The following is a 25,228-nucleotide window of genomic DNA, read 5'->3' on the forward strand; positions in this document are numbered from 1 at the left end:
TGGGCCGTAGTGGGATTACATTATACACTGTAGTGAGGCTACACAGTCCGCGGGCTCAAGGGGAATCAACGAGGGCCTAGTTCTAGTGGCCAGCTCAGATGCACTACGACGAACAACTAAAAACAACGGGTGACTGTCCTAATTGCTTGCTGTCGCCACAGTGTGTTATAGCGACCACCTGCCCGGATGCCAGCTATGGCTGTTCTCACCAATGTGGAGGCAGGGAAAAACGCACACCTGTTTAGGCGAGGTGCTGGCTAGCGGAGTAGAACACTTGAAAAAGAAATGGAGCCCGATGCAATAATTGGATATCCTAACCAACGTTTCGACAGACAAGCTGTCCTTATCAGGGTATAGTCACCCTGATGTTCTCACCAATGGAACATGAAGAATTGTCTGAAAGATCGTGATAATCTGGTCAGAGGCTCTACTGCACATGTGAAACTTATTCCATGGAAGTGTCTGTGGGTTGTCGCTCCTCCCTTGTACTTGATTGATGAATTAAGGTCACTAATTAGTAAGGAACTCCCTTTTCACCTAGTTGTCCAGGTGTTAATTGAAAGGAAAAACCAGCAGACACTAGGCCCTCCATGGAATGAGCTGACAGCCCTGCTCTAGTCTCCTCTGGTTTTATTTATTTTATTTCACCTTTATTTAACCAGGTAGGCAAGTTGAGAACAAGTTCACATTTACAATTGCGACCTGGCCAAGATAAAGCAAAGCAGTACGACAACAACACAGAGTTACACATGGAGTAAAAACAAACATACAGTCAATAATACAGTAGAAAAATAAGTCTACATACAATGTGAGCAAATGAGGTAAGATAAGGGAGGTAAAGGCAAAAAGGCCATGGTGGCAAAGTAAATACAATATAGCAAGTAAAACACTGGAATGGTAGATTTGTAGTGGAAGAAAGTGCAAAGTAGAAATAGAAATAATAGGGTGCAAAGGAGCAAAATAAATAAATAAATAAATAAATACAGTAGGGGAAGAGGTAGTTGTTTGGGCTAAATTATAGATGGGCTATGTACAGGTGCAGTGATCTGTGAGCTGCTCTGACAGCTGGTGCTTAAAGCTAGTGAGGGAGATAAGTATTTCCAGTTTCAGAGATTTTTGTAGTTCGTTCCAGTCATTGGCAGCAGAGAACTGGAAGGAGAGACGGCCAAAAGGAGGAATTGGCTTTGGGGGTGACCAGAGAAATATACCTGCTGGAGCGCGTGCTACAGGTGGGTGCTGCTATGGTGACCAGAGATAAGGGGGGACTTTACCTAGCAGGGTCTTGTAGATGACCTGGAGCCAGTGGGTTTGGCGACGAGTATGAAGCGAGGACCAGCCAACGAGAGCGTACAGGTCGCAGTGGTGGGTAGTATATGGGGCTTTGGTGACAAAACGGATGGCAGTAAATGACATCGCCGAAGTCCAGGATCGGTAGGACGGTCAGTTTTACAAGGGTATGTTTGGCAGCATGAGTGAAGGATGCTTTGTTGCGAAATAGGAAGCCAATTCTGGATTTAACTTTGGATTGGAGATGTTTGATGCGAGTCTGGAAGGAGAGTTTCCAGTCTAGCCAGACACCTAGGTATTTATAGTTGTCCACATATTCTAAATCAGAACCGTCCAGAGTAGTGATGCTGGACAGGCGGGCAGGTGCAGGCAGCGATCGGTTGAAGAGCATGCATTTAGTTTTACTTGTATTTAAGAGCAGTTGGAGGCCACGGAAGGAGAGTCGTATGGCATTGAAGCTCGTCTGGAGGGTTGTTAACACAGTGTCCAAAGAAGGGCCAGAAGTATACAGAATGTTCTGCATAGAGGTGGATCAGAGATAGATTGATACTCTTCCAGTCTCTCACACACAGCCTCCTTGTTCTCCTGCTGACCCCTCCAATGTTCTATGACCCCAGAGTAACTATGGCAATTACCTTGAAAATGGGGTCATGACCTTACCCAGTGAGACAAAGGTAACCAACTGGATTATCTAATCAATCCAAGAGAGCCAATGGGATTATCTCAATGCCATGTCCACGGATGAATGTTGGACATAAAAATCTGCTTTCAGCATCCATCATTCAGATTACAGTGGAATCATGCCATCTCGGAAGATGGAACAGTTTGAAGGATAAATTATCTGATTTCAGTGCAATTCCACGTTAAAAACAGGGTTATTCAAAGATGTTCTGGCTTTGACGGAGGATCGAGACGTTTTAGAACTCAAATCTGTACCTGGCCGTCACCCTATCTGGAGGATCGCAATATTAAGAACATGAAATATGGGATGTTCATTATTAAATCGGCTAGATGTTGGATTAAAGGAAGAATCTGATGGTTTGAACATCAAGAGATCAGAGCAGACACAGTCCGATGTCTGGAACTGTCCTACAGAGCGTTGGCTTTCACAAATACAGTTGTATTGAGTTGAATAACATAGGCAGACAGAACACGCAGATCTTCATGATTCATGTTGTCATTTATTCTCTTTAGTGCTTTTCAACATTCTTAAAAACAAACCTTTCTATGTGCAGTAAATGCTGCTTTCCATAAAGATTTACAATACACCTTCATTCGCCAACATAGGAATATGGCTAAACAACACACACACACACACACACACACACACACACACACACACACACACACACACACACACACACACACACACCCACACACCCACACACCCACTCACACACCAACACACACACTCATCCTTTAGTGACCCCATCTCTCACTCTTTCCATCCCTCCATTCCAGCCCAATCACCCCTTCTCCTCCTCCATTTCTCCAGTATCACACGCCTCAGCAGGTCATGCGGGCCACTCCAAACTCCAGGCTGACCACAGCGGGCTCGGCCTTGGCCCCGTATGTCCCCTGCAGGTCACTGTAGCTCTCCTTGCGCTCTGTACCGCTGCTGCCCTCCACTGTCCGCTCTGTGTCACTGCAGCACTCTGTCACCTCCTCCCCCACCTCCTCCTCCTCCTCCTGCTGTCGCTGTGCCTCCTTCCGGCTGAGGGGGGCTCCCAGGATGAGGGAGTGAGGGCGCGTGGGGAGGATGCGTTGGTCTCTAGGGGAAGCCTGAGGGTCCGGGGTGGGGGGGCTGATGCCATGCTTCTGTAGCCTCTGGAGGGACACAAAGAAGGAGACATGGGGTTAGATTTAGTAACGAGAGAGAACCCCCCCACCCATAAAAAAAAAAAACACATTGCACACCACCAATACCTCCACACAATCACCTGTTGTGCCGATTGATGTCACATTGTGTGTTGTTTCAATACACCAGCACCACATTAAAACCGTACCTCTAACCCCTCCTCTCCAGCCATACAGACAGCCCCCTGAGCCCCCACACCTCCTGAAACAACGCCACACTGTTAATCATTTTATACAATTCAAACCTAAGGCCCGGTTCGTCCTTGTTAGCCATACAGCCAACTTGGCCTGGCCAAACAAACAGTTCAGCAAAACACATTACCTTTTTCACTGCTTGAATAGCTTGGCTGCTTGGCCCCAATCACAAACATCCCCACAGAGAAGACCACCCCAACCTCACACAGAGTCCAGAGACAATAACAGCATTATCCTGGCACACAGAAAAAAACATGATGAACAGTCTCAGTCACTGCACAAAACAGATACCCCTCCCCAACTCAACACTATAGCTATTGGTGGCCAGGGCTCCATGTAATACCCTCCACTGGAGGTCCTCTGACATTTTTGGCACTGGGAGCTTATAAAGCACCCTCCACCTATACCCTGCCATGCTCTGCTCTCAGCCCCCCACAACCCCCTGCCACTGATGCCCCGTCACTCCCACTAAGCTCCTGACATGCCTAACCTTGACACGGAGGGTGTACAGCGCCTTACCCCCACTTCCGCAAACTCCCACAGGCTCGGCGTGCTAAATATCAGTATGTTCTCCAAACCCTCCTGCCAGTCCCAAGTCTCTGCTGTCACTTGCAGTGGTGGCCCCTCCTCCAGAGGCTGCTCCAGAACCCTCTTCACCGACTCAGGCAGAGCCTCCTGGACCTTCCCATGACTCTCTCCAGCAACCTAAGAGACGTTAGTACCGCCTGTTGTGCCAACTCCTGAGGGGTTTCCCACCCCCCCACCAGCCGTTGGTCAGCTAGTCTCCTGCTGCCATTAAACGTCACTGCAGGGTGGCTGAACAAACAGACCTCAAAGGGATCAGTGGGTTGTGGAAGATGGGCTCCTCCCACGCTGCTGCCCCCCCCCCCCTCGTGTGGGCCTCAGCAGCTGCCATACCCTCAGTACCGCAGCATAGAAATCAGAGACCCCTGCTTCGTTTAGTCTCTCCGGCTGCATGAAGAAGAGCTGGTCGGCCCAGCCCTCCTAAACAGAGCACATGCTGGTTCCCTCCAGCTAACATCAGTGTGGTACAGTAGCCTCTGCACTGCTTTGAGTCAGAATGATGCCACCCTGCTCTCCAGGTCCACCAGGCCTTGTCCTCCCTCTTGGACAGAAAATAATCCACGCGCTTGGGTTGCATGTCCGTAAGCAATCTGCCGGTGGAGGGGGGGGGGCATCTCCCTCACAACAGAAGTTACACGCCCATCAGACAAAAGTAAACAATGGGTTTTCCTGGTTTCCCCACCCAAACAAGAAAGAGCATCCATCTCTGACAACGTGGAAAATCCAGCTCCTACAAGTGCTCCGTTCGCTTTGATGGGATAAAGAGCCCCATGTCCCAGTGTAGTTAGTAGATGATCTTGCAGCCCCCACCCTATTCTGCCACACCAGCTCAACCTCCGCTACACTCAAGCTTCCCAACTACTCTCCTGGACTCTGAAGAACAAAAGGCTGTATACTGCTGACAGAAAAACCCAATCTGGGCTTTCCCTACATCCCACCACTGACAGAGACTCAAACTCCCCTTTCCGGTGTCCCCACCTCTCCCAAAAGCCTTGGAAGCTTGAGCAAAAAGTGGAATCGTGTAAGAGCTTTACATTGAATTTTCAATACGACACCTGTCTGAGCCCTGGTGAAACAGAAGTGAGCCATGGCAATATGATGGTCTGAAAACCCAACTGGGAGAATGGAGGCTCTCACTAGCCTATTGCTCAGATTTTTGAATGTATAGATACGACCCAAACGAGTTGCGTCCACCCTACCCCAAACCACCTTTACCCACGCATACTGCTTTGGAGGTGGGATACTTAGTTCTCCATGTGTCAAACTCATTCAGAACATCATTCAACACCCCTGCCGAGACCGAATGCAATTCCTCAACATTCCTGTCTTTAGTCAAGTCAATTGTGTGGTTCCAATCCCCGCAACACAAGCACCTGGTCCTGCGCTAAGTGTGCAAGTGCCTGTCTTAGACACCCAAACAGAAGCTCCCTCTCCCGTCCTGTACTAGCTCCATACACATTTATGAAAGGTTATTGATTTAGTCTCTAACCACTAATGTTGACACCCAGTCCCAGGGGGAAGCATAGCTACCCCTGCACTAAGCTTTGTGCCATGGCTCAGCACCTGCGCCCCCTTCCACCAGACCCCCCCCAATCCACTTCAATCTTCACATCACTGTGTGTCTCTTGTAAAAAAAAAATCAAATAAAATGTAAACAAGATTTACAAACCCCTCTCCCCCCAGTCTGTGCCGCGTTCATGTTAAGGGAGCCTAACCGTAAAATCTCCAGGTGGGAGGGAAAACACCACAATTAGAAACCGGTAGAGTAGCCCACGAAGCCAGCGTGCCATAAAAGACCTATCAATTTACAGAGTCTGCAGAAATGCCCTTACGCACCAATGCGACCCACTTTCTTAGCCTGCTTCTTGGGTGAGAGGACACTAAACCCCTCAGTCTTCATCAGGTGTTGTACCGACCTTACAATACTTTCAGAAGCAGGAAAATAACACTCCAGTGGAACCTTCTTTTTCCCTTTAGTCTCCCTCAGGAAGCTAGACAGTTCCCTCGCTGTATGTATAGGGCCCTCCGCCTGACTGGCTGGCAGCTCTAGTTCCATTAAGCCATCTGAAAACAAGGCCTCCTCGTCCTCCTCCATTGGCACGGTAACGTCCTCCTCAGTCTGCCCACCCTGCACTTCCCCCCTGATCAGGGCCTCCTCCTCAATAACAGGCAATATTTCCGGGGATGAGCCCACTCTGCCTTTGCCCAGCCCCTCTCTTTTCTCCACTTTTCTTCTGTGTGGCACCTCCTCAACCCCACCAGCATGCTTACCGTTCCCCACAGACCCTGTCCTCACCTCCTCAGCATGCTTACCGTTCCCCACAGACCCTGTCCTCACCTCCTCAACCCCACCAGCATGCTTACCGTTCCCCACAGACCCTGTCCTCACCTCCTCAGCATGCTTACCGTTCCCCACAGACCCTGTACTCACCTCCTCAGCCCCACCAGCATGCTTACCGTTCCCCACAGACCCTGTCCTCACCTCCTCACCTCCTCAGCATGCTTACCGTTCCCCACAGACCCTGTACTCACCTCCTCAGCCCCACCAGCATGCTTACCGTTCCCCACAGACCCTGTCCTCACCTCCTCAGCCCCACCAGCATGCTTACCGTTCCCCACAGACCCTGTCCTCACCTCCTCAACCCCACCAGCATGCTTACCGTTCCCCACAGACCCTGTCCTCACCTCCTCAGCATGCTTACCGTTCCCCACAGACCCTGTACTCACCTCCTCAGCCCCACCAGCATGCTTACCGTTCCCCACAGACCCTGTACTCACCTCCTCAGCCCCACCAGCATGCTTACCGTTCCCCACAGACCCTGTCCTCACCTCCTCAGCCCCACCAGCATGCTTACCGTTCCCCACAGACCCTGTACTCACCTCAGCCCCACCAGCATGCTTACCGTTCCCCACAGACCCTGTCCTCACCTCCTCAGCCCCACCAGCATGCTTACCGTTCCCCACAGACCCTGTACTCACCTCCTCAGCCCCACCAGCATGCTTACCGTTCCCCACAGACCCTGTCCTCACCTCCTCAGCCCCACCAGCATGCTTACCGTTCCCCACAGACCCTGTACTCACCTCCTCAGCCCCACCAGCATGCTTACCGTTCCCCACAGACCCTGTACTCACCTCCTCAGCCCCACCAGCATGCTTACCGTTCCCCACAGACCCTGTCCTCACCTCCTCAGCCCCACCAGCATGCTTACCGTTCCCCACAGACCCTGTACTCACCTCCTCAGCCCCACCAGCATGCTTACCGTTCCCCACAGACCCTGTACTCACCTCCTCAGCCCCACCAGCATGCTTACCGTTCCCCACAGACCCTGTCCTCACCTCCTCAGCCCCACCAGCATGCTTACCGTTCCCCACAGACCCTGTACTCACCTCCTCAGCCCCACCAGCATGCTTACCGTTCCCCACAGACCCTGTACTCACCTCCTCAGCCCCACCAGCATGCTTACCGTTCCCCACAGACCCTGTACTCACCTCCTCAGCCCCACCAGCATGCTTACCGTTCCCCACAGACCCTGTCCTCACCTCCTCAGCCCCACCAGCATGCTTACCGTTCCCCACAGACCCTGTACTCACCTCGTCAGCCCCACCAGCATGCTTACCGTTCCCCACAGACCCTGTACTCACCTCCTCAGCCCCACCAGAGTCTCCGTTACTACAGCAACCTGCCTCTGCTCATTTTGCCCATCTATACACCCCTTCTCCAATAAACAAACAATGCGTTAACACTGCACCATTAAAGAAATGCATAAAAAAATAAATTACTTCAAAATAAGCAAGAAACAGAATAGAAGCCCTCAACACAACCCATCAACCCAGTGAGATACAAGTACTCACAGCCTCCAGTTCTTTTATTGTGTCCTCCAGTTGGCAGTTGCTCTCCTTCAGGGTGAGAACGTTCTTCAGGACAGACTGACGGGGGTGCATGGACCGATCAAACTGGTGGTACATATTCCTCCAGAACCTGACACACACACACAGACAGAGAGAGAGAGAGAGAAGAAAGAATAACAGGGTAGGGTTGATGAGGGAGAGAGGGACGGAGAGGAGGAAGAGAGAGGGACGGAGAGGAGGAAGAGGGGGAGAGATCAAAATGTAATTGTATTTGTCACATGCTTCGTCAAAAACAGGTGTAAACTAACAGTGAAATGCTTAATTACGGACCCTTCCCAACAATGCAGAGATAATAAAAATAAAATGTTTTTTTTTTGGGGGGGGGGGGGTGCTGTACTCTGTCGATGTGCAGGGGTACAAGGTAATTTAGGTAGATATATTAGGTAGGGATAAAGTCACCAGGTAATGGGATAGATAATAAACAGTAACAGCAGCATATGTGCTCCCTGTAGGCCGTCTCGTCATCGGTGATCAGGCCTACCACCGTCCGCAAACTTAATGATGGTGTTGGAGTCGTGCGCGGCCACACAGTCATGGGTGAACAGGGGGGGACTAAGCACGTACCCCTGAGGGGCCCCCTTGTTGAGGGTCAGCGTGGCGGATATGTTGTTGCAGAGGGAGGTGTTTAATACCAGGGCCCTTAGCTTAGGATGAGCTTGGAGGGCACTAGGGTGTTGACCAGTAAACTGTAGTCAATGAACAGCATTCTCACGTAAGTGTTCCTTTTGTCCAGGTGGGAAAAAGCAGTGTGGAGTGAAAAAGAGATTAGGAAGATGAGGAAAGGATAGAGAAAGGATATTCTTAGAGTAGAGTGGATGAGGGAAGGAGAGAGAGAGGTGGTAAAGGACTAGTTCTTACTTGAAGTGGCAGGGCAGGGTGGAGGGTTCGAGGACGGGGTGTGTGTCTGCGTAGGCGGGGCAGTAGGCGGGGTTTAGGTAGTTCTGCTGCTCACTTAACAGAAACGCCCACAGAGAGTGTGTCCTGTCTCCAAGTCTGGCAGGAGAGAGAGGGAGAAGATTGAGTAAGTGAGAGGGAGAGAGATGGAAAGCGTGCATGTTTGTTGTTTACATTTACATTTAGTAATTTTGCAGACGCTCTTATCCAGAGCGACGTACAGTAGAGTGCATACATTTGTATTACATTTTAAATACTGGCCCCCCGTGGGAATCATATCCACAACCCTGGCGTTGCAAGCGCCATGCTCTACCAACTGTGCATGGCTACTCACTGCAGCTCTTCTCTCCGTCTCTGGTTGTTAGCCAGGAAGTTTCCGTACTGACAGGAGTGAACATGTTCATGGATCTGCAGCAGCAGCCACTCACTGAACTCAAACGCCTGAGGAAGAGTAGGTATCATCACAATCATTCCTCACTCTTCCACTGTGATGGCTGCTATGTGGTGAGTATACTGGAAACACGCAGATGCCTGCACACACACACACACACACACACACACCTGGGGAAACTGCTCGGTGAGCTGCCACACACACTCCAGGAACTGTGTGAAGACGGGGGACACCTCCTTGGGGTCTCCATCCAACTGGTCACATCTGTCTGCAAACTTGTGTCCAAATGAGATCCAGTCTTTCTCTATGAGGACCTGAACCACAGAGAGAGCAGAGTTGCTTATGACATGTTTCTTTCCTCTACGCATGTCTACAGGTATAGGGAAGTTTGATGGTGCAGTAGCACACACACACACACACACACTTACCATGAAGCCTTTGATGGTGCGGTAGTAGGGGTCCATGAGCAGAGCTCCCAGAGAGCAGACCTGGGCTGTCCGATCCCAGCCGTCTGAACAGTGGACCAACACACTGGCTCCTTCTACTGTCACTGCCTACGGGGGACTGAAGTTAAATCCCTGCCATAACTTGTAAATAAATTATATATTTTTTTAAATACAATGTTTTTATTGTCACACACACACACACACACACACACACACACACACACACACACACACACACAGGAAAGGTGCAGTAAAATGTGTTGTTTTACAGAGTCAGGGTATTCGAACCAGAGACCTTTCGGTTTACTGGCCCAATGCTCTAAGTGCTAGGCTACCTGCTTCATGTGACAAATGAGAAAAATGTCTCACTGTTTAAACAATAAGAATTTCATAAAATCACAGCTGTGCTGCTGCCAGCAATGGTTTGGGTCTCACGATGCATCCCTTCCAGATGGTTAAGCATTGCACTTTAAGTACCATTTCTTTACCTCAATTCCACCTTTCAAAGTTTGCATTTCCATCTCATTTAACTTCTTAAAGTATTGCCATACAGGACTTCGCAGCTGTCGCTTGCCTTTCTCTGCTATTTTTCCAACTGTTAACGATAGTGACGTAGTGGTGGAGAGTCGACTCCAAAATAATTGATTCCTTAACTCCCGGTGTTGACTCCCATTTCTGAATGTCAAGATTAGATTCCGCTCAGAATCAACTCCTAAAGATTCAGAATTTTTGGAACGGTGGAGACCGAGTAGTTGCCGTACTTCCAAGAACACAAACAGTTGCATCTTTCACAGCGAGCTACGGAGGGACGGGGGCACAGCATAGCCAGGTCGGCCACCAGGCAGACAGTCAGAACCGTGCACTAGGCCCATCTATAGGCAGTCAAAAGCTGGTATCGCAATGGAATGCTGTATCTCACAATTTCTTTCCTTGCAATGTCTCGCAACTTCAGTAAAGCAGGGCCTATTATCAATGAATAGGCTAGGATACTCTACACGCAACAGACCGAAGACTGAACACACACTGGCATTAGGACTAATGATCATAACACTGCTAACAGTTGAGAAGCGTTTTTCAACTAAAACGAGAGTTTCTACAGACAAATGGAGGTAGGTCCCTCCCCGTTTTCTTCTGTTTAAGAATCATTTTGCAACAGAATCGGCAGAATGAATACGCCCCCAGGCGAGTCAGCGTGAGGGAGAGAGAGAGAGAGAGAGGTGCGCTTATGTCTTGGAAATCTGCCTTGCATATTCACCAAAGTAGCCTCAAGTTCACCTCTTCCTCTCTGGTTTTATTTCAATGAAACAACTTTCCCCAGACCTCTATAGCATATCGTCTAGTTAGGATATAACACGGAAAATCATGTTTTGTGATATCTGCACTGCTACATTGTTTTTCGGTTTGGGATTTTTCTTAAAACGTTAAGGATCCGAATTGAACGTTTATACCCCTAACTGTCTGCAATCACAGTGTGACTAAACTGAAGTGGAAAGCAGAAAGTGATTGGAGAAGGGACATGGCCTTACCTTGGTGAGGAAGATGGCTGCATCTACCACAGCTTTGACGTGCCGTAGCCAACCACAGCTCTCCAAGCCCAGCAGGTAGTCATTCACTGACAGAAAACGACTTCCCACCACTGAGACAGGCAGAGAGAGATGGAGGGAGGGAGTGAAGTAAATAGCGCATGTGTGTGTAGTGCATGTGTGGGTGTGAGTGAGTGTGCCCGTCTGACCTTCCAGGAGTTTCTGTAGGCTGGTCCTCATCACGTGGATGTTCTCGATCCCCACAAACTGGAAGCGGATGTTGGAGTAGTTATCTTCATTCTCATAGCCTTTACCTGCTGCTCTGTTGGCCATGGCATTCAACTGCAGAGAGGGAGGGCGATAAACAAAAGAATGAAGGAATGGACTGAGAATGTACACATTCTTTGGGAAGAGCTTGCTAACGGCGTTGCGATTGGGTACCTTGGGCCTGGTATCCATGACGTAGACAAATCGGCTGTTGTGATTGGCTTTGCTGATGGCCTGCAACATGCTCTCGTCCTCCAGGCATCGTGCGCTGAACCCAGAGAGAGGCTGGCTGCACCGACACACTGCTGCCTGCAAGGGACAGGGACGAGCACAGAAAACGGGGATTAGGCCACATACACCTAACCTGGACGATTTACGGAGACTTGGTAGGTTAGGAATATTGCGTTGGGGTGAAATGGTAGAAGTAACGGTACAGGTTAGGTTTAGATTATGACTGGTGTTGTGATCAGTGGTAAAACGTTAGGGCAGGGATCATCAACTAGATTCACTGTGGACAGATTTTTCCTTGAGTGGATGGTCGGGGGGCCGGAACATAATTATAAATCATTTGTAGACTGCAAATTGACCGAAAGAAGCCCAAACAGATATAATATTTGACTAGCACATAATCATTTCAAACCTTACATTTGTATACAAGAATTTCTCTCCATTATGTGTGGGAATACTTGGGAACAGATTACATAAGTAAAATCACTTGGGACTGATTTCCTGGTGTCTTACGTTCAACAATTAAAATTCTCAACAATAAAAAGAAAGAACTTGGGGGGCCAAATAAAACCAGGTACGTGTCATGGTTAAGGTGAAGATGGGTAGGGTCTACAGTGCATTCGGAAAGTATTCAGACCCCTTGACTTTTTCCACGTTTTGTTACAGCCTTATTCTAAAATGTATTACATTGTTTTTACTACAAACAATATCCCATAATGACAAAGCAACGACAGGTTTTTAGAAATGTTTGAAAATGTACTACAAATAAAAACTGAAATACCTTATTATTTTTTAAATGTTCGTTTTTTTTTACCCCTTTTCCTCCCCAATTTCGTGTTATCCAATTTTTATTTTTTTATTTAACCAGGTAGGCAAGTTGAGAACAAGTTCTCATTGAGACCTGGCCAAGATAAAGCAAAGCAGTTCGACACATACAACAAGAGTTACACATGGAGTAAAACAAACATACAGTCAATAATACAGTAGAAAAAAAAGTCTGTGAGCAAATGAGGTGAGATAAGGGAGGTAAAGGCAAAAAAGGCCATGGTGGCAAAGTAAATACAATATAGCAAGTAAAACACTGGAATGGTAGATTTGCAGTGGAAGAAAGTGCAAAGTAGAAATAATGGGGTGCAAAGGAGCAAAAATAAATAAAATAAATACAGTAGGGGAAGAGGTAGTAGTTTGGGCTAAATTATAGATGGGCTATGTACAGGTGCAGTGATGAGCTGCTCTGACAGCTGGTGCTTAAAGCTAGTGAGGGAGATAAGTGTTTCCAGTTTCAGAGATTTTTGTAGTTCGTTCCAGTCATTGGCAGCGGAGAACTGGAAGGAGAGACGGCAAAGGAGGAATTGGCTTTGGGGGTGACCAGAGAGATATACCTGCTGGAGCGCGTGCTACAGGTGGGTGCTGCTATGGTGGCCAGTGAGCGGAGATAAGGGGAGACTTTACCTAGCAGGGTTTTGTAGATGACCTGGAGCCAGTGGGTTTGGCGACGAGTATGAAGCGAGGGCCAGCCAACGAGAGCGTACAGGTCGCAGTGGTGGGTAGTATATGGGGCTTTGGTGACAAAACGGATGGCACTGTGATAGACTGCATCCAGTTTATTGAGTAGGGTATTGGAGGCTATTTTGTAAATGACATCGCCGAAGTTGAGGATCGGCAGGATGGTCAGTTTTACGACGGTATGTTTGGCAGCATGAGTGAAGGATGCTTTGTTGCGATATAGGAAGCCAATTCAAGATTTAACTTTGGATTGGAGATGTTTGATGAGTCTGGAAAGAGAAAGTTACAGTCTTGTCTCATTGCTGCAACTCCCTTACGGACTCAGGAGAGGCGAAGGTCGAGAGCCGTGTGTCCTCCGAAACAACCCAACCAAGCCGCATTGCTTCTTGACACAATGCCCACTTAACCCGGAAGCCAGCAGCACCAATGTGTTGGAGGGAACACCGTACACCTGGCAACTGTGTCAGCATGCACTGCGCCTGGCCCGCCATAGGAGTCGCTAGTGTGCGATGGGACACGGACATCCCTGCCGGCCAAACCCTCCCCTAACCCGGACGACGCTGGGCCAATTGTGCACCGCCCCATGGGTCTCCCGGTTGCGGCCCGCTGCGACAGAGCCTGGACTTGATCCCAGAATCTCCAGTGGCCACTGTGCCACTTGGGAGGCCCTGAAAAACCTTATTTACATAAGTATTCAGACCCTTTGCTATGAGACTCAATTGAGCTCAGGTGCATCCTGTTTCCATTGATCATCCTTGAGATATTTCTACAACTTCATTGGAGTCCACCTGTGGTAGATTAAATTGATTGGACATGATTTGGAAAGGCACACACCTGTCTATATACAGCTGAAGTCGGAAATTTACATAAACTTATGTTGGAGTCATTAAAACTCGTTTTTCAACCACTCCACAAATTTCTTGTTAACAAACTATAGTTTTGGCAAGTCGGTTAGGACATCTACTTTGTGCATGACACAAGTCATTTTTCCAACAATTGTTTCACAGACAGATTATTTCACTTATCATTCACTGTACCACAATTCTAGTGGGTCAGAAGTTTACATACACTAAGTTGACTGTGCCTTTAAAGAGCTTGGAAAATTCCAGAAAATTATGTCATGGCTTTAGAAGCTTCGGATAGGCTAATTGACATAATTTGAGTCAGTTGGAGGGGTACCTGTGGATGTATTTCAAGGCCTACCTTCAAACTCAGTGCCTCTTTGCTTGACATCATGGGAATATCAAAAGAAAATCAGCCAAGACCTCAGAAAAAAAAAAATTGTAGACCTCCACAAGTCTGGTTCATCCTTGGGAGCAATTTCCAAACACCTGAAGGTACCACGTTCATCTGTACAAACAATAGTACGCAAGTATAAACACCATGGGACCACGCAGCCGTCATACCGCTCAGGAAGGAGACGCATTCTGTCTCCTAGAGATGAACGTACTGTGGTGCGAAAAGTGCAAATCAAACCCAGAACAGCAGCAAAGGACCGTGTGAAGATGCTGGAGGAAACAGGTACAAAAGTATCTATATCCACAGTAAAATGAGTCCAATATTGACATAACCTGAAAGGCCGCTCAGCAAGGAAGAAGCCACTGCTCCAAAACCGCCATAAAAAAGCCAGACTACGGTTTGCAACTGCACATGGGGACAAAGAGCGTACTTTTTGGAGAAATGTCCTCTGGTCTGATGAAACAAAAATAGAACTGTTTGGCCATAATGACCATCGTTATGTTTGGAGGAAAAAGGGGGAGGCTTGCAAGTTGAAGAACACCATCCCAACCGTGAAGCACGGGGGTGACAGCATCATGTTGTGGGGGTGCTTTGCTGCAGGAGGGACTGGTGCACTTCACAAAATAGATGGCATCATGAGGCAGGAAAATGATGTGGATATATTGAAGCACCATCTCAAGACATCAGTATTAGGAAGTTAAAGCTTGGTCACAAATGGGTCTTCCAAATGGACCAATGACCCCAAGCATACTTCCAAAGTTGGGGAAAATGGCTTAAGGCCAACAAAGCCAAGGTATTGGAGTGACCATCACAAAACCTCATCCTATAGAACATTTGAGCAGAACAGAAAAAGGCCTACAAACCTGACTCAGTTACACCAGCTCTGTCAGGAGGAATGGGCCAAAATTCACCCAACTTGTTGTGGGAAGCTTGTGGAAGGCTACCCAAAACGTTTGACCCAAGTTAAACAATTTAAAAAGGCAACGCTACAAAATACTAATTGAGTGTATGTAAACTTCTGACCCACTGGGAATGTGATGAAATAAATAAAAGCTGAAATAAATCACTCTACTACTCTTCTGACATTTCACATTCTTAAAATAAAGTGGTGATCCTAACTGACCTAAGACAGGACATTTTTACTAGGATTAAATGTCAGGAATTGTGAAAAAACTGAGTTTAAATGTATTTTTGCTAAGGTGTATGTAAACTTCCGACCTCAACTGTAAAGGTCCCACAGTTGACAGTGCATTTCAGAGCAAAAACCAAGCCATAAGGTCACAGGAATTGTCCGTAGAGCTCCGAAACAGGATTGTGTTGAGGCACAGCTCTGGGGAAGAGTACCCAAAAATGTATCCAGCGTTGAAGTGCCCAATCATTCTTTTTTTTTTTACCCCTTTTTTCTCCCCAATTTCGTGGTATCCAAGTGGTAGTAGTTACAGTCTTGTCTCGTCGCTGCAACTCCCGTACGGACTCGGGAGAGGCGAAGGTCGAGAGCCGCGCGTCCTCCGAAACACAACCCAACCAAGCCGTACTGCTTCTTGACCCAATACACATCCAACCAGGACGCCAGCCGCACCAATGTGTCGGAGGAAACACCGTACACCTGGCGACCTGGTCAGCGTGCACTGCGCCCGGCCCGCCACAGGAGTCACTAGTGCGCGATGAAACAAGGATATCCCTGCCGGCAAAACCCTCCCTAACCCGGACGACACTGGGCCAATTGTGTGCCGCCCCATGGGCCTCCCGGTCGCGGCTGGCTGCGACAGAGCCTGGGCTCGAACCCAGAATCTCTGGTGGCACAGCTAGCACTGCAATGCAGTGCCTTAGACCACTGCGCCACCCAGGAGGCCCCTCCAATCATTCTTAAATGGAAGAAGTTTGGAACCACAACACTTCCTAGAGCTGGCCGCTTCAGCCAAACGGAGCAATCGGGGGAGAAGGGCCTTGGTCAGGGAGGTGACCAAGAATCCGATGGTCACTCTGACAGAGCTCCAGAGATCCTCTGTGGAGATGGGAGAACCTTCAAGAAGGCCAACCATCTCTGCAGCACTCCACCAATCAGGCCTTTATGGTAGAGCGGCCAGACGGAAGCCACTCCTCAGTAAAAAGCACATGACAGCCTGCTTGGAGTTTGCCAAAAGGCACCTAAAGACTCTCAGACCATGAGAAACAAGATTCTCTGTTCTGATGAAACCAAGATTGAACTCTTTGGCCTGCATGCCAAGCGTCACGTCTGTAGAAAACCTGACACCATCCCTACGATGAAGCATGGTGGTGGCAGCATCATACTGTGGGGATGTTTTTCAGCAGCATGGACTTGGAAACTAGTCAGGATTGAGGGAAAGATGAACGGAGCAAAGTACAGAGAGATCCTTGATGAAAACCTGCTCCAGAGCGCTCAGGACCTCAGACTGGGGCGAAGGTTCACCTTCCAACAGTACAACGACCCTAAGCACACAGCCAAGACAATGCAGGAGTGGCTTCGGGAAAAGTCTCTGAATGTCCTTGAGTGGCCCAGCAGGAGGCTGGACTTGAACCCGATCGAACATCTCTGGAGAGACCTGAAAGTAGCTGTGCAGTGACGCTCCCCATCCAACCTGCCAGAGCTTGAGAGGATCTGCAGAGAAAAATGGGAGAAACTCCCCAAATACAGGTGTAATGTATGAAAAAGAAGAGGTCTGAATACTTCCCGAATGCACTGAATGTTAGGGTGAAGATGGGTAGGGTGGGGTAAGGTGTTACCTTCTTCTCCTGGTAGAAGTATGTGAGGACAGGAAAGCGTCCTTTGCTCCTGAACTTGGAGCTGCCGACGATGATGGGCTTACTGGCTGTAATGGGCACATACAGGTCCCTGGGATACGTCTCACATATCTACAACAGGAAACATAGAATCATGGGATTTGTTGTCAAATATTGACCCAATCTTATTCCACTACATCCTGAATCCTATTGGAACGCTCTGCCCACCTTGTAGTCCCTGTTGACGTCAGTGAGCTGCCATCGGTCACAGGGTACGCCCATCCTCTCAAACTCCGCCCCCAGATCGATGAGCTGCCAGCCTTCCTCTCTCTGCTGCTCGTTTTGCTTGGGGTTGTAGGAGAACGCATAGAGCTCATCATAGGATACTAGGGAGGGAGACAGAGATTGAGAAGAGGGAGAGAGCAAATGTCAACATTCTTTAGAAACTTCACTCGACTCAAGCGTCCTGCACACTCAAAGTAGGGCAGAGGCACAATTAACTTATAATCGTCAACCAACGATTATGAATGAAGACTCATTAAAATAAAATAACAGTCATAACCGTTTAGTTTTTGTTTTTTGGGGGTGGAATGAACAGCTGATTGAAGACTGACTGAAGGCAGGTCATTCTTGCGGTTGAGTCCATTTCTGCGGTAACATGGACTCTTTACAACGTGATGAAACTGTTGCTCCTTGCTGAAACAAGCAAGGTGTTGTGGCAAACAAGTCTTTGGTTGCCTCGGCAACACCCCCTCCCTGCAGCAGCAGCACATGCAGTCAGGAGCGGAGGAGAGGAAGAAATGTGCGTCTTACATTTTTTTTAAATAAAAATGCTATTCTAACGATTTTAAAACTGTGACCAGGGGTCATTTAGCTGACCAATAACCATCACCGTCACAGCCCTAACTGAAACACACACACGCTCAGGTACAGTAGCTACCTGGTCGTAGCAATCTGAGCAGTGAGCTGTAGATGTCGTGACAGTCTCTCTCTCTCTGGACCACAAAGTGGACCACTCTGAAGTTACGACACTGGATGACCAGAGGACAACCGCTGGTGGTCAACGACAGCTTCTCCACTGACGCTATGTGGTGGTGCAGGATCTGGAGGGGAACACAAAACAGTCATGATACATTTGCTTAATATGACACCACAGGACATACTATAGGGGCAGCAGGTAACTTAGCAGTTAAAGACAAGAGCCAGCCACCGGAGGTTTCCAGTTCGAATCCCGGATCTGACGGTAAAAATAGGTTGGGAAGTGAGCTGGCAACCGGAGGGTCGCTGGTATCAAATCCTAGATGCGATTGCCTGCCATTGTGCCCTTGAGCAAGGCATTTAAACTCCCACAACAACTGTTTCACGGGCACCCCGTGTAGCAGCCCCCTGCACCAACCTATGTAAGTGTGTCTTTCAGAGGGGTTGGGATAAAAGCGGAACTCAAATTTCAGTTTAACCTTTTGTAAAACAGACAAATAAAGTAATTTTAATCTAGAGGTAGAGACCATTTTCTTTCACTCTATCAAACATCTAAACACACAAAGGACGCAGGGAGATAATGTGCACTCACACACGGGCTCATTGCAATCATCATACCTCATCACCTTTTTCTATCTGCCAGGAGTGTGTGAATGAGGTTAACAATTCATTAAAGCCTTTTCATGACCATCAAAACAGAGCGCATGAAAGGACAATGCACCAAATAAGCATATTTAAATCAGCCCATCACCATAATCATATTAGATAACCAACAACCCTATAGTGACTCCAACCCTGGGACATTATTAAAATGCGCATTCATCAGCATAGTTAATGACTAGCAGAACATTCCAACACTAAGTGTAGAGAGAGAGAGAGAGAGAGAGAGAGAGAAACACTTAAAATGCTGATCTCTTCAGCAGCAATGAGTCAGACAGTAAGTTTGGGCGATATACCGGGTTATTTGAAAATAGAAATGGATTTTCAATACCCATAACTATTTATTTGAGAAGTTTTTTTATAAATGTGAACGTTTGTAGCTACATTTAAGTAAATATCGGCAGTCAAATTGTGCTATACGTTAGGAGATAAAGAAGATTGCGTACTTCATTTCACCAGTCACACAATTTATTCATTATGAAGCTTGACGGTATTCGCCAGTCACATGGTGTTTGTTTACAAGCACACAATGACGAGAGACCATGGCCTTGTGAGTCACCCACTGTTGTGCAGCCAGGTGATCTAGGTGACCTAGCTACAGTATGGAATTTAAACTAAAAATGTCTGCCAACTCTTATAACTATTAAGTTAACTGTCTAAAAATGTGCTAAATGCTCTGCAGTTGTGCAATTGGTTTGTTCATTTAGTAGCAATTGAGCAATCTAGTTACAGTGGTACCTCCTTTAAAAAGGTGCAGCGTACTGTAGCACAGCTTGCACGGTGACGCAGAATTCTATGGCACGTTATTTAAGTGTGAACCACTGGTACCATTAATGCTAGTTCGTGCTAGTTTGACCAACAGAGGGCATCTTTGAGAAGCATTTGATAGCCTTCAATAGTGGCTGTACTGGAGAATTTAAAACCTTTTTTGTACGAACATAGTATAAGGGACTGATTAAGAAATGTTGCTTAATATTATGGTGTTTCTATCCTAAGAAAAACGAAAAACCCTCTGGGTTTCCGTTAGGATGGCACAGAAAATATGGCGCTGTACAACGTGACAGCCGGAAGTAGCCTACAGTACTGGGCTATTTAGCTAAAGAACCCCTGTGTCATGCGGGCACGCGGGAGACCGGGGTTCAATTCCCCGACAGGGAGGAAGGAGTAGGCTGTCCTAGTAAATAAGAATTTATTCTTAACTGATTCCATGTGTGTTATTTCATAGTTGTGATGTATTCACTATTATTCTACAATGAAGAAGAGAAACCCTGATTAATATTATGGTGTTTCTAATCCAAGAAAAACAAAAATCCCTCTGTTTCCGTTAGGATGGAACTTCAATATGCTCTTTAAATATACACACAATATGCTCTTTAAATATAAGACCTACACCACTTTTAGCAGCACATTACGCAACACTAGTGAGACTCATGTCTCCTACGGTAGACCTACGGTATATCTAAAAATATGACGTGAGGATTGGAGAATATTTGTATCATTATTTTATAAATGAAAGCATAAAGATGCCATTATTAGTTACATTATTTTAGTTTGAACGCGCAGACTGGCACTAAGAACAGCGGGAACGTTTCCGCCATTATTAGTGCAATGCCTTTTAAAGTGTTGCTATGTGCTACCCAGTGGGGCGGGGTGGGTGTCCACCACCCCTTTCTCATGGGCTAGGTCCGTCTTCTGTGTGCGGCTCTGCCGCCCATCCCGTAACCCCCTGCCCTCGTGCCTTGAACCTTGCGTAAAATGAGCGAGATAAAGGCCATTGAACATAGGGTGAGACATTGTTACTAATTTGTAAATAAAGCCAGTTTATTATTTATTCCGTTTTTAGAGGGAGAGAAACCAAAAACCTACAGTCATCTCATGGGTCTCCCAGTCGAGGGGGTCATGGGTATTGAACCAGCATCTGTAGCAACACAGCTTGCACTGCTATGCAGAGTCTTAGAACGCTGCACCACTAAGGCGCTGTACAACGTGACCGGTCGGGAGTGGGCTACAGTAAGAGCAAAATAATCCTAACAAAATAAACAGTTTTAGTAAGTGATACTGAAGTCGTGCACAATTATCAGTTTCTATTTAGGTTTATGTTGCCCATTCACTGTCAGTTAGAGACACCATAGGACCCAAAAGCATAATCAGTGCTCTAACTCCCCCTTGCGCAGGTCTGGAGCAATGAAGTGGTGACGCTGGGTACCGTACTAAACCACAAATTACCTCTAAGTCCCGCAGCATAATCGCCAAACTTTAAGTGGAGCATCCACTGTAAGTGGTTAGCTTGGTAACAGAAGAATCCCCTCTGGATCAAGAGCCTTGTTTTGCACGTGCAGCAAACTGAGTAGCATTTTGGAGTTACTTGTGTAACTTTATGAGCTGGGATGTCTGTCCTGCAAATACTTTAGGTCAGAGACTGTATACAATGTTCCCAATGCAGTCGTTAATATTTAGTTAGCATTGTCTATGGGATTTTACATGTACTTGTTAGCATTGCTAACCTTCGGATTACAATAGCGCCCCTTGTGTTCAGTACCGGTATTACCGAATAGCCCAGTATTGCACAAGGTCGGTATGAAGTTATGACAACCTGGATACCGCCCACGCCTAAGACCAAGTCTTAGCATCTCTTCAATATTTATGCCCTGGAGGCACATTTTGCCTTGCTACACAGACTGACTCTCTGACTGAGTGCTAGCTACCAAATTGACACACACTTTTCCCCTTGCTCAGCAGTAGGAAGAGGAAGGAAGTGTGTAGGAAGCATGGCAGCAGTGTCTTTGTTAAGAGATCTGACTCCCAACCGTGGGCCTGGAGCTACACGGTTTACAGATTTCTGTTCCAGACTTCAGCCCAGCCAGCACTAACTAACCTACCCGATTCAACAGCTGACCGTAAGACGCTACAGAGGGTAGTGTGTACGGCCCAGTACCTCACTGGGGCCAAGCTTCCTGCCATCCAGGACCTATATACTAGGCGGTGTCAGAGGAAAGCCCAAAAAATTGTCAAAGACTCCAGTCACCCAAGTCATAGACTGTTCAAAAAAAAAAAAAGCACTGCTGCTACTCGCTGTTTATTATCTATGCATAGTCACTTCACCCATAGAGACATGTACAAATTACCTCGACTAACCTGTACCCCGCACATTGACTCGGTACCCCCTGTATATAGCCTCGTTACTGTGTTACTTTTTACTTCAGTTTATTTGGTAAACATTTTCTTAACTCTTTCTTGAACTGCACTGTTGGTTAAGGGCTTGTAAGTAAGCATTTCACGGTAAGGTCTACACGTTGTATTCGGCGCATGTGACAAATGAAGTTTTGATTTATCAAGTCAAGTAGGCCTAATAAGAGCTTCATCTGCACTACCTCATTCCTACTCTCTCACCCCTCCCTTTCCACCTGGCACTGCCAACAGGTTACCAAGGCGATGTTGAGAATAGGCTGGGCCAGCAGGTTACTGTAGCAACAGTTGTCACTCGAGGAAGGCCGAACCCGGTTCCCACGGTGTCTCGACAGTAACTATCACGGCTAGACAGACTACACACACACCTCACACTGCCCTACTTCCTCACACCACCCACACACACCTATGATATTAAAGAACACTAATGGGCTGTGTCAGGGATTAGTTGATACAGGTCCTACATTCTGAATTTAGAGCGCTGTGTGAGATAAGGTGTGTTCTGTATTAGAATAGAGGTACTTCTTACCCAGATCTCCTGTGCAGCGGTGGTGGCAGCGTTATTGCTCTCCACAAAGATGAGATGTGTGGCCGTCAGGTGCAGCGTCCCGCTGGTGGACTTGTTACTGAAGCGTTCCAACAGACGCACCTGCTCCACCTGCACAGGTACATTTATGATTACAGTGACACCTGTCAAACCTGTCTCCTTGCAACATTATGTAAAGAGATTTGGACTCCCTCTTTCCCTTGTCCATTCAAACCCAAGCATAAAAACACTTGTAGTGAAAACCTTTGGCCCTACTACCATGTCCTCACTAACACTCCCACAGCATAAATGTCAGTAGAACATTGACAGAGTGTCGATCCAGAGATGATAATTTCCTGACTGGACACTTTTTTTTGGTTTTTTACACATTCCTGGTTCACTGACTCCTGTTGACAGTGGTTACAAGATGAAGAACTACATTTTACATTTACATTTTAGTCATTTAGCAGACTACAGAACTATTAAGAACTACTTAATTCAACTCTCACTTTTGTCTTCACACCCTGTAGTTTGTATCACTTTAATGACATGTAGAACACTTGACTGAATATACTTCATCTGCACTATTCTAATCTGTGATTAACAAATAGGCTAGTCTATTCTCTCTCCCTCTCTTTGAAAGTCTCTCTCTGTCTCCCAGCAACCAGTGTGGTGCTAGGCAACGCCACAGGATGGCGATCAGTCAGCTCAGTCAAGGCCTGGTAGCGAACAGAAGAGAGTGTGTGTGTGTGTGTGTGTGTGTGTGTGTGTGTGTGTGTGTGTGTGTGTAGACTGACACACACACAGAGGAGGAGGAAAGAAAAGGTTGTTGACGGGCCTGAAGTCAAGCTGATGACTGTCCTGTTCGCCAACTGCATTGCAGTTCCACAGTCCCTAGGCCCATTTCCTTGATTCGGATATCAGCTTGATCCAGATTAGTGCACACATGGCCCAAGGCCACAGCAAATCTCAGGAGTTGTCTGTCTGTATGTTTTAATTAAGAGTTCAAACAGGGTCCAGGGGGTCAGAGCCTAAAATACTGCAGATGGGTAACACCCTTGCAGGCGACCACACCCACCATTTCTTTCACCTGAACAAAACAAATACACACACAAGTGGCAGTTCAACAGACACTCCTTCAGGCGGCACTAAACTGATAAAAAAAAATTACAAAAGGAATTTGAGGTGGCTCTTCAAATACGCTATTTAAACTACAACAGAAATACCCTTTGACTGCAGTGCCACCAACATGAAAGCTTTGAGCCTGTTTTGAGAAAACAGCGGCGGTGATGACATCTGTCACTCACTATAGCAAATCATTGTATAACTAGCTCATCATTCTGACTATAGCATAAATACAAAAAAATCATCCACTTTGCTCTTTTGACGTAGTGGTGGCCCCATCACACTAAATGCATTATCTGGAAACATACAGCTGGTACCATAAATCTAATATCGAGTTTGTGCCAAGGAGGACAGGCGGCTGCAGGAGGCGGCTAGCGAGAAAAACAGGTCACTGGCACACAGCACATCAGACAGTCTGTTGTCAAAACACCAGAAAAAAAGATTGCCTTCTTGGTGTAGCCTACTCGGTTGTCTCCACCTATACTGTGATAGTGTTTCATATTGCTAGCAATGTCTACAGTGGCTTCCCTGAATCTCTCCATCATGTTCTAAAGTCACCACCCAAAGCGCGAACCGACTTGCCCATTCTAAAGGCCATTCATACAGCCGTGCAGCAGAATCCGCTTCTCTTGGAACCAAAACAAGACTGACCAGATTAACACGCTAACTAACTAATTAACTGGCCCTGTATTTGTCAGGCCTGACGTGAGCTTTTGGGGCACCATTGTCAACGCACCAGACGTTGTTGTAATTGCATAGCAAGTTATTATAGCTAGCTAAAGTTAGCTAACTAGCTACATCATATGCATTTGAAATGTTGTGCTGAGGTAAAACAAAAAAACAGTAACGTGAATGGCGCTAGCTAGCTTTCTTACCTTAGGCGTTCGGATATGTTCCATTTCCCTGACAGCTGTCAGTGCATGCAACGATTCAACCAGTTGACATTTGATGTGGCTCGCACATCGATTATCAAGGTGCGGCAAGCTGACGTTATTTGACCGCTTGTTTTACTTTGGTACCGACATTAGTTGAGTATTCACGATTGTGTATTTTTTTCAGTAGATGCTCGCTAGCTATTAGTTATTCACTGTCGTCACTAGTCACCACAGCCACAAAGTCATAAACCCCGCCCATTTCTACAAATTATCTTCTTAAAATGTGATTTTAAACCTAACCTTAACCACACTACTAACCTTACGCCTAACCCTAACCTTAAATTAACACCAAAAATCTAATTTTTGTTTTCAGGAATTTTTACGATATACACATTTTTGGCTTTGTGACTGTGGTAACTAGTGGAGACCGTTATGCACTACAGCGCTTCCCGCTTGGGCGACGTCAATGGGCGTACTACCTCACCGCCACGTAGTACAGATTCCATTGTTTGATTATTTATTTCTTTATTACTTGATCATTTGTGTATGTTTTAGTATTTCTCGTTAATACCTGTGTTCTGTTTTGTATGATGTAACAAATGTAAATTGTTGATTTGTATTTTGTATAATAAATGAAAAAAAACGTAGTACAGATTCCAGGCGTTATGGGAAATGTTTCAACCCATACATCAGACATTGAATTCAGAGTAGTCTGAGTAGAGGATATTCTTGTAAGGCATTACTCCACCACCTATTACTATTTCCACATATTCTGTAATCTTTCTTTCCATCGTGACACATGCATGTTT

The 25,228-nt window shown here is 46.9% G+C and overlaps 1 protein-coding gene and 1 long non-coding RNA gene across 6 annotated transcripts; both read right to left on the reverse strand.

Moving 5' to 3' along the window:
- Positions 1-2,446: 2,446 nt before the first annotated feature.
- mtmr6 (myotubularin related protein 6) lies at positions 2,447-24,667 on the reverse strand. Of its 5 annotated transcripts, NM_001173889.1 has the most exon segments (15): positions 2,447-2,637; positions 2,688-3,114; positions 7,777-7,903; positions 8,692-8,826; positions 9,062-9,168; positions 9,289-9,432; positions 9,547-9,672; positions 11,091-11,200; positions 11,297-11,429; positions 11,529-11,663; positions 17,073-17,201; positions 17,298-17,455; positions 18,010-18,172; positions 22,423-22,551; positions 24,420-24,574. In NM_001173889.1, coding segments are annotated over 14 exon segments (1,941 nt in total). In that variant the 5' UTR covers positions 24,444-24,574; the 3' UTR covers positions 2,447-2,637; positions 2,688-2,793.
- On the reverse strand, positions 6,415-7,769 carry LOC123728987 (uncharacterized). The gene is made up of 3 exons (XR_006760680.1): positions 7,567-7,769; positions 6,652-7,515; positions 6,415-6,609 (listed from the first exon to the last, which is right to left on the reverse strand). It is a non-coding gene; the product is annotated as an uncharacterized lncRNA (long non-coding RNA).
- Positions 24,668-25,228: the final 561 nt, after the last annotated feature.

Source organism: Salmo salar, chromosome ssa19 (assembly GCF_905237065.1).
Source record: "Salmo salar chromosome ssa19, Ssal_v3.1, whole genome shotgun sequence".
In the NCBI taxonomy this organism is placed as follows: domain Eukaryota; kingdom Metazoa; phylum Chordata; class Actinopteri; order Salmoniformes; family Salmonidae; genus Salmo; species Salmo salar.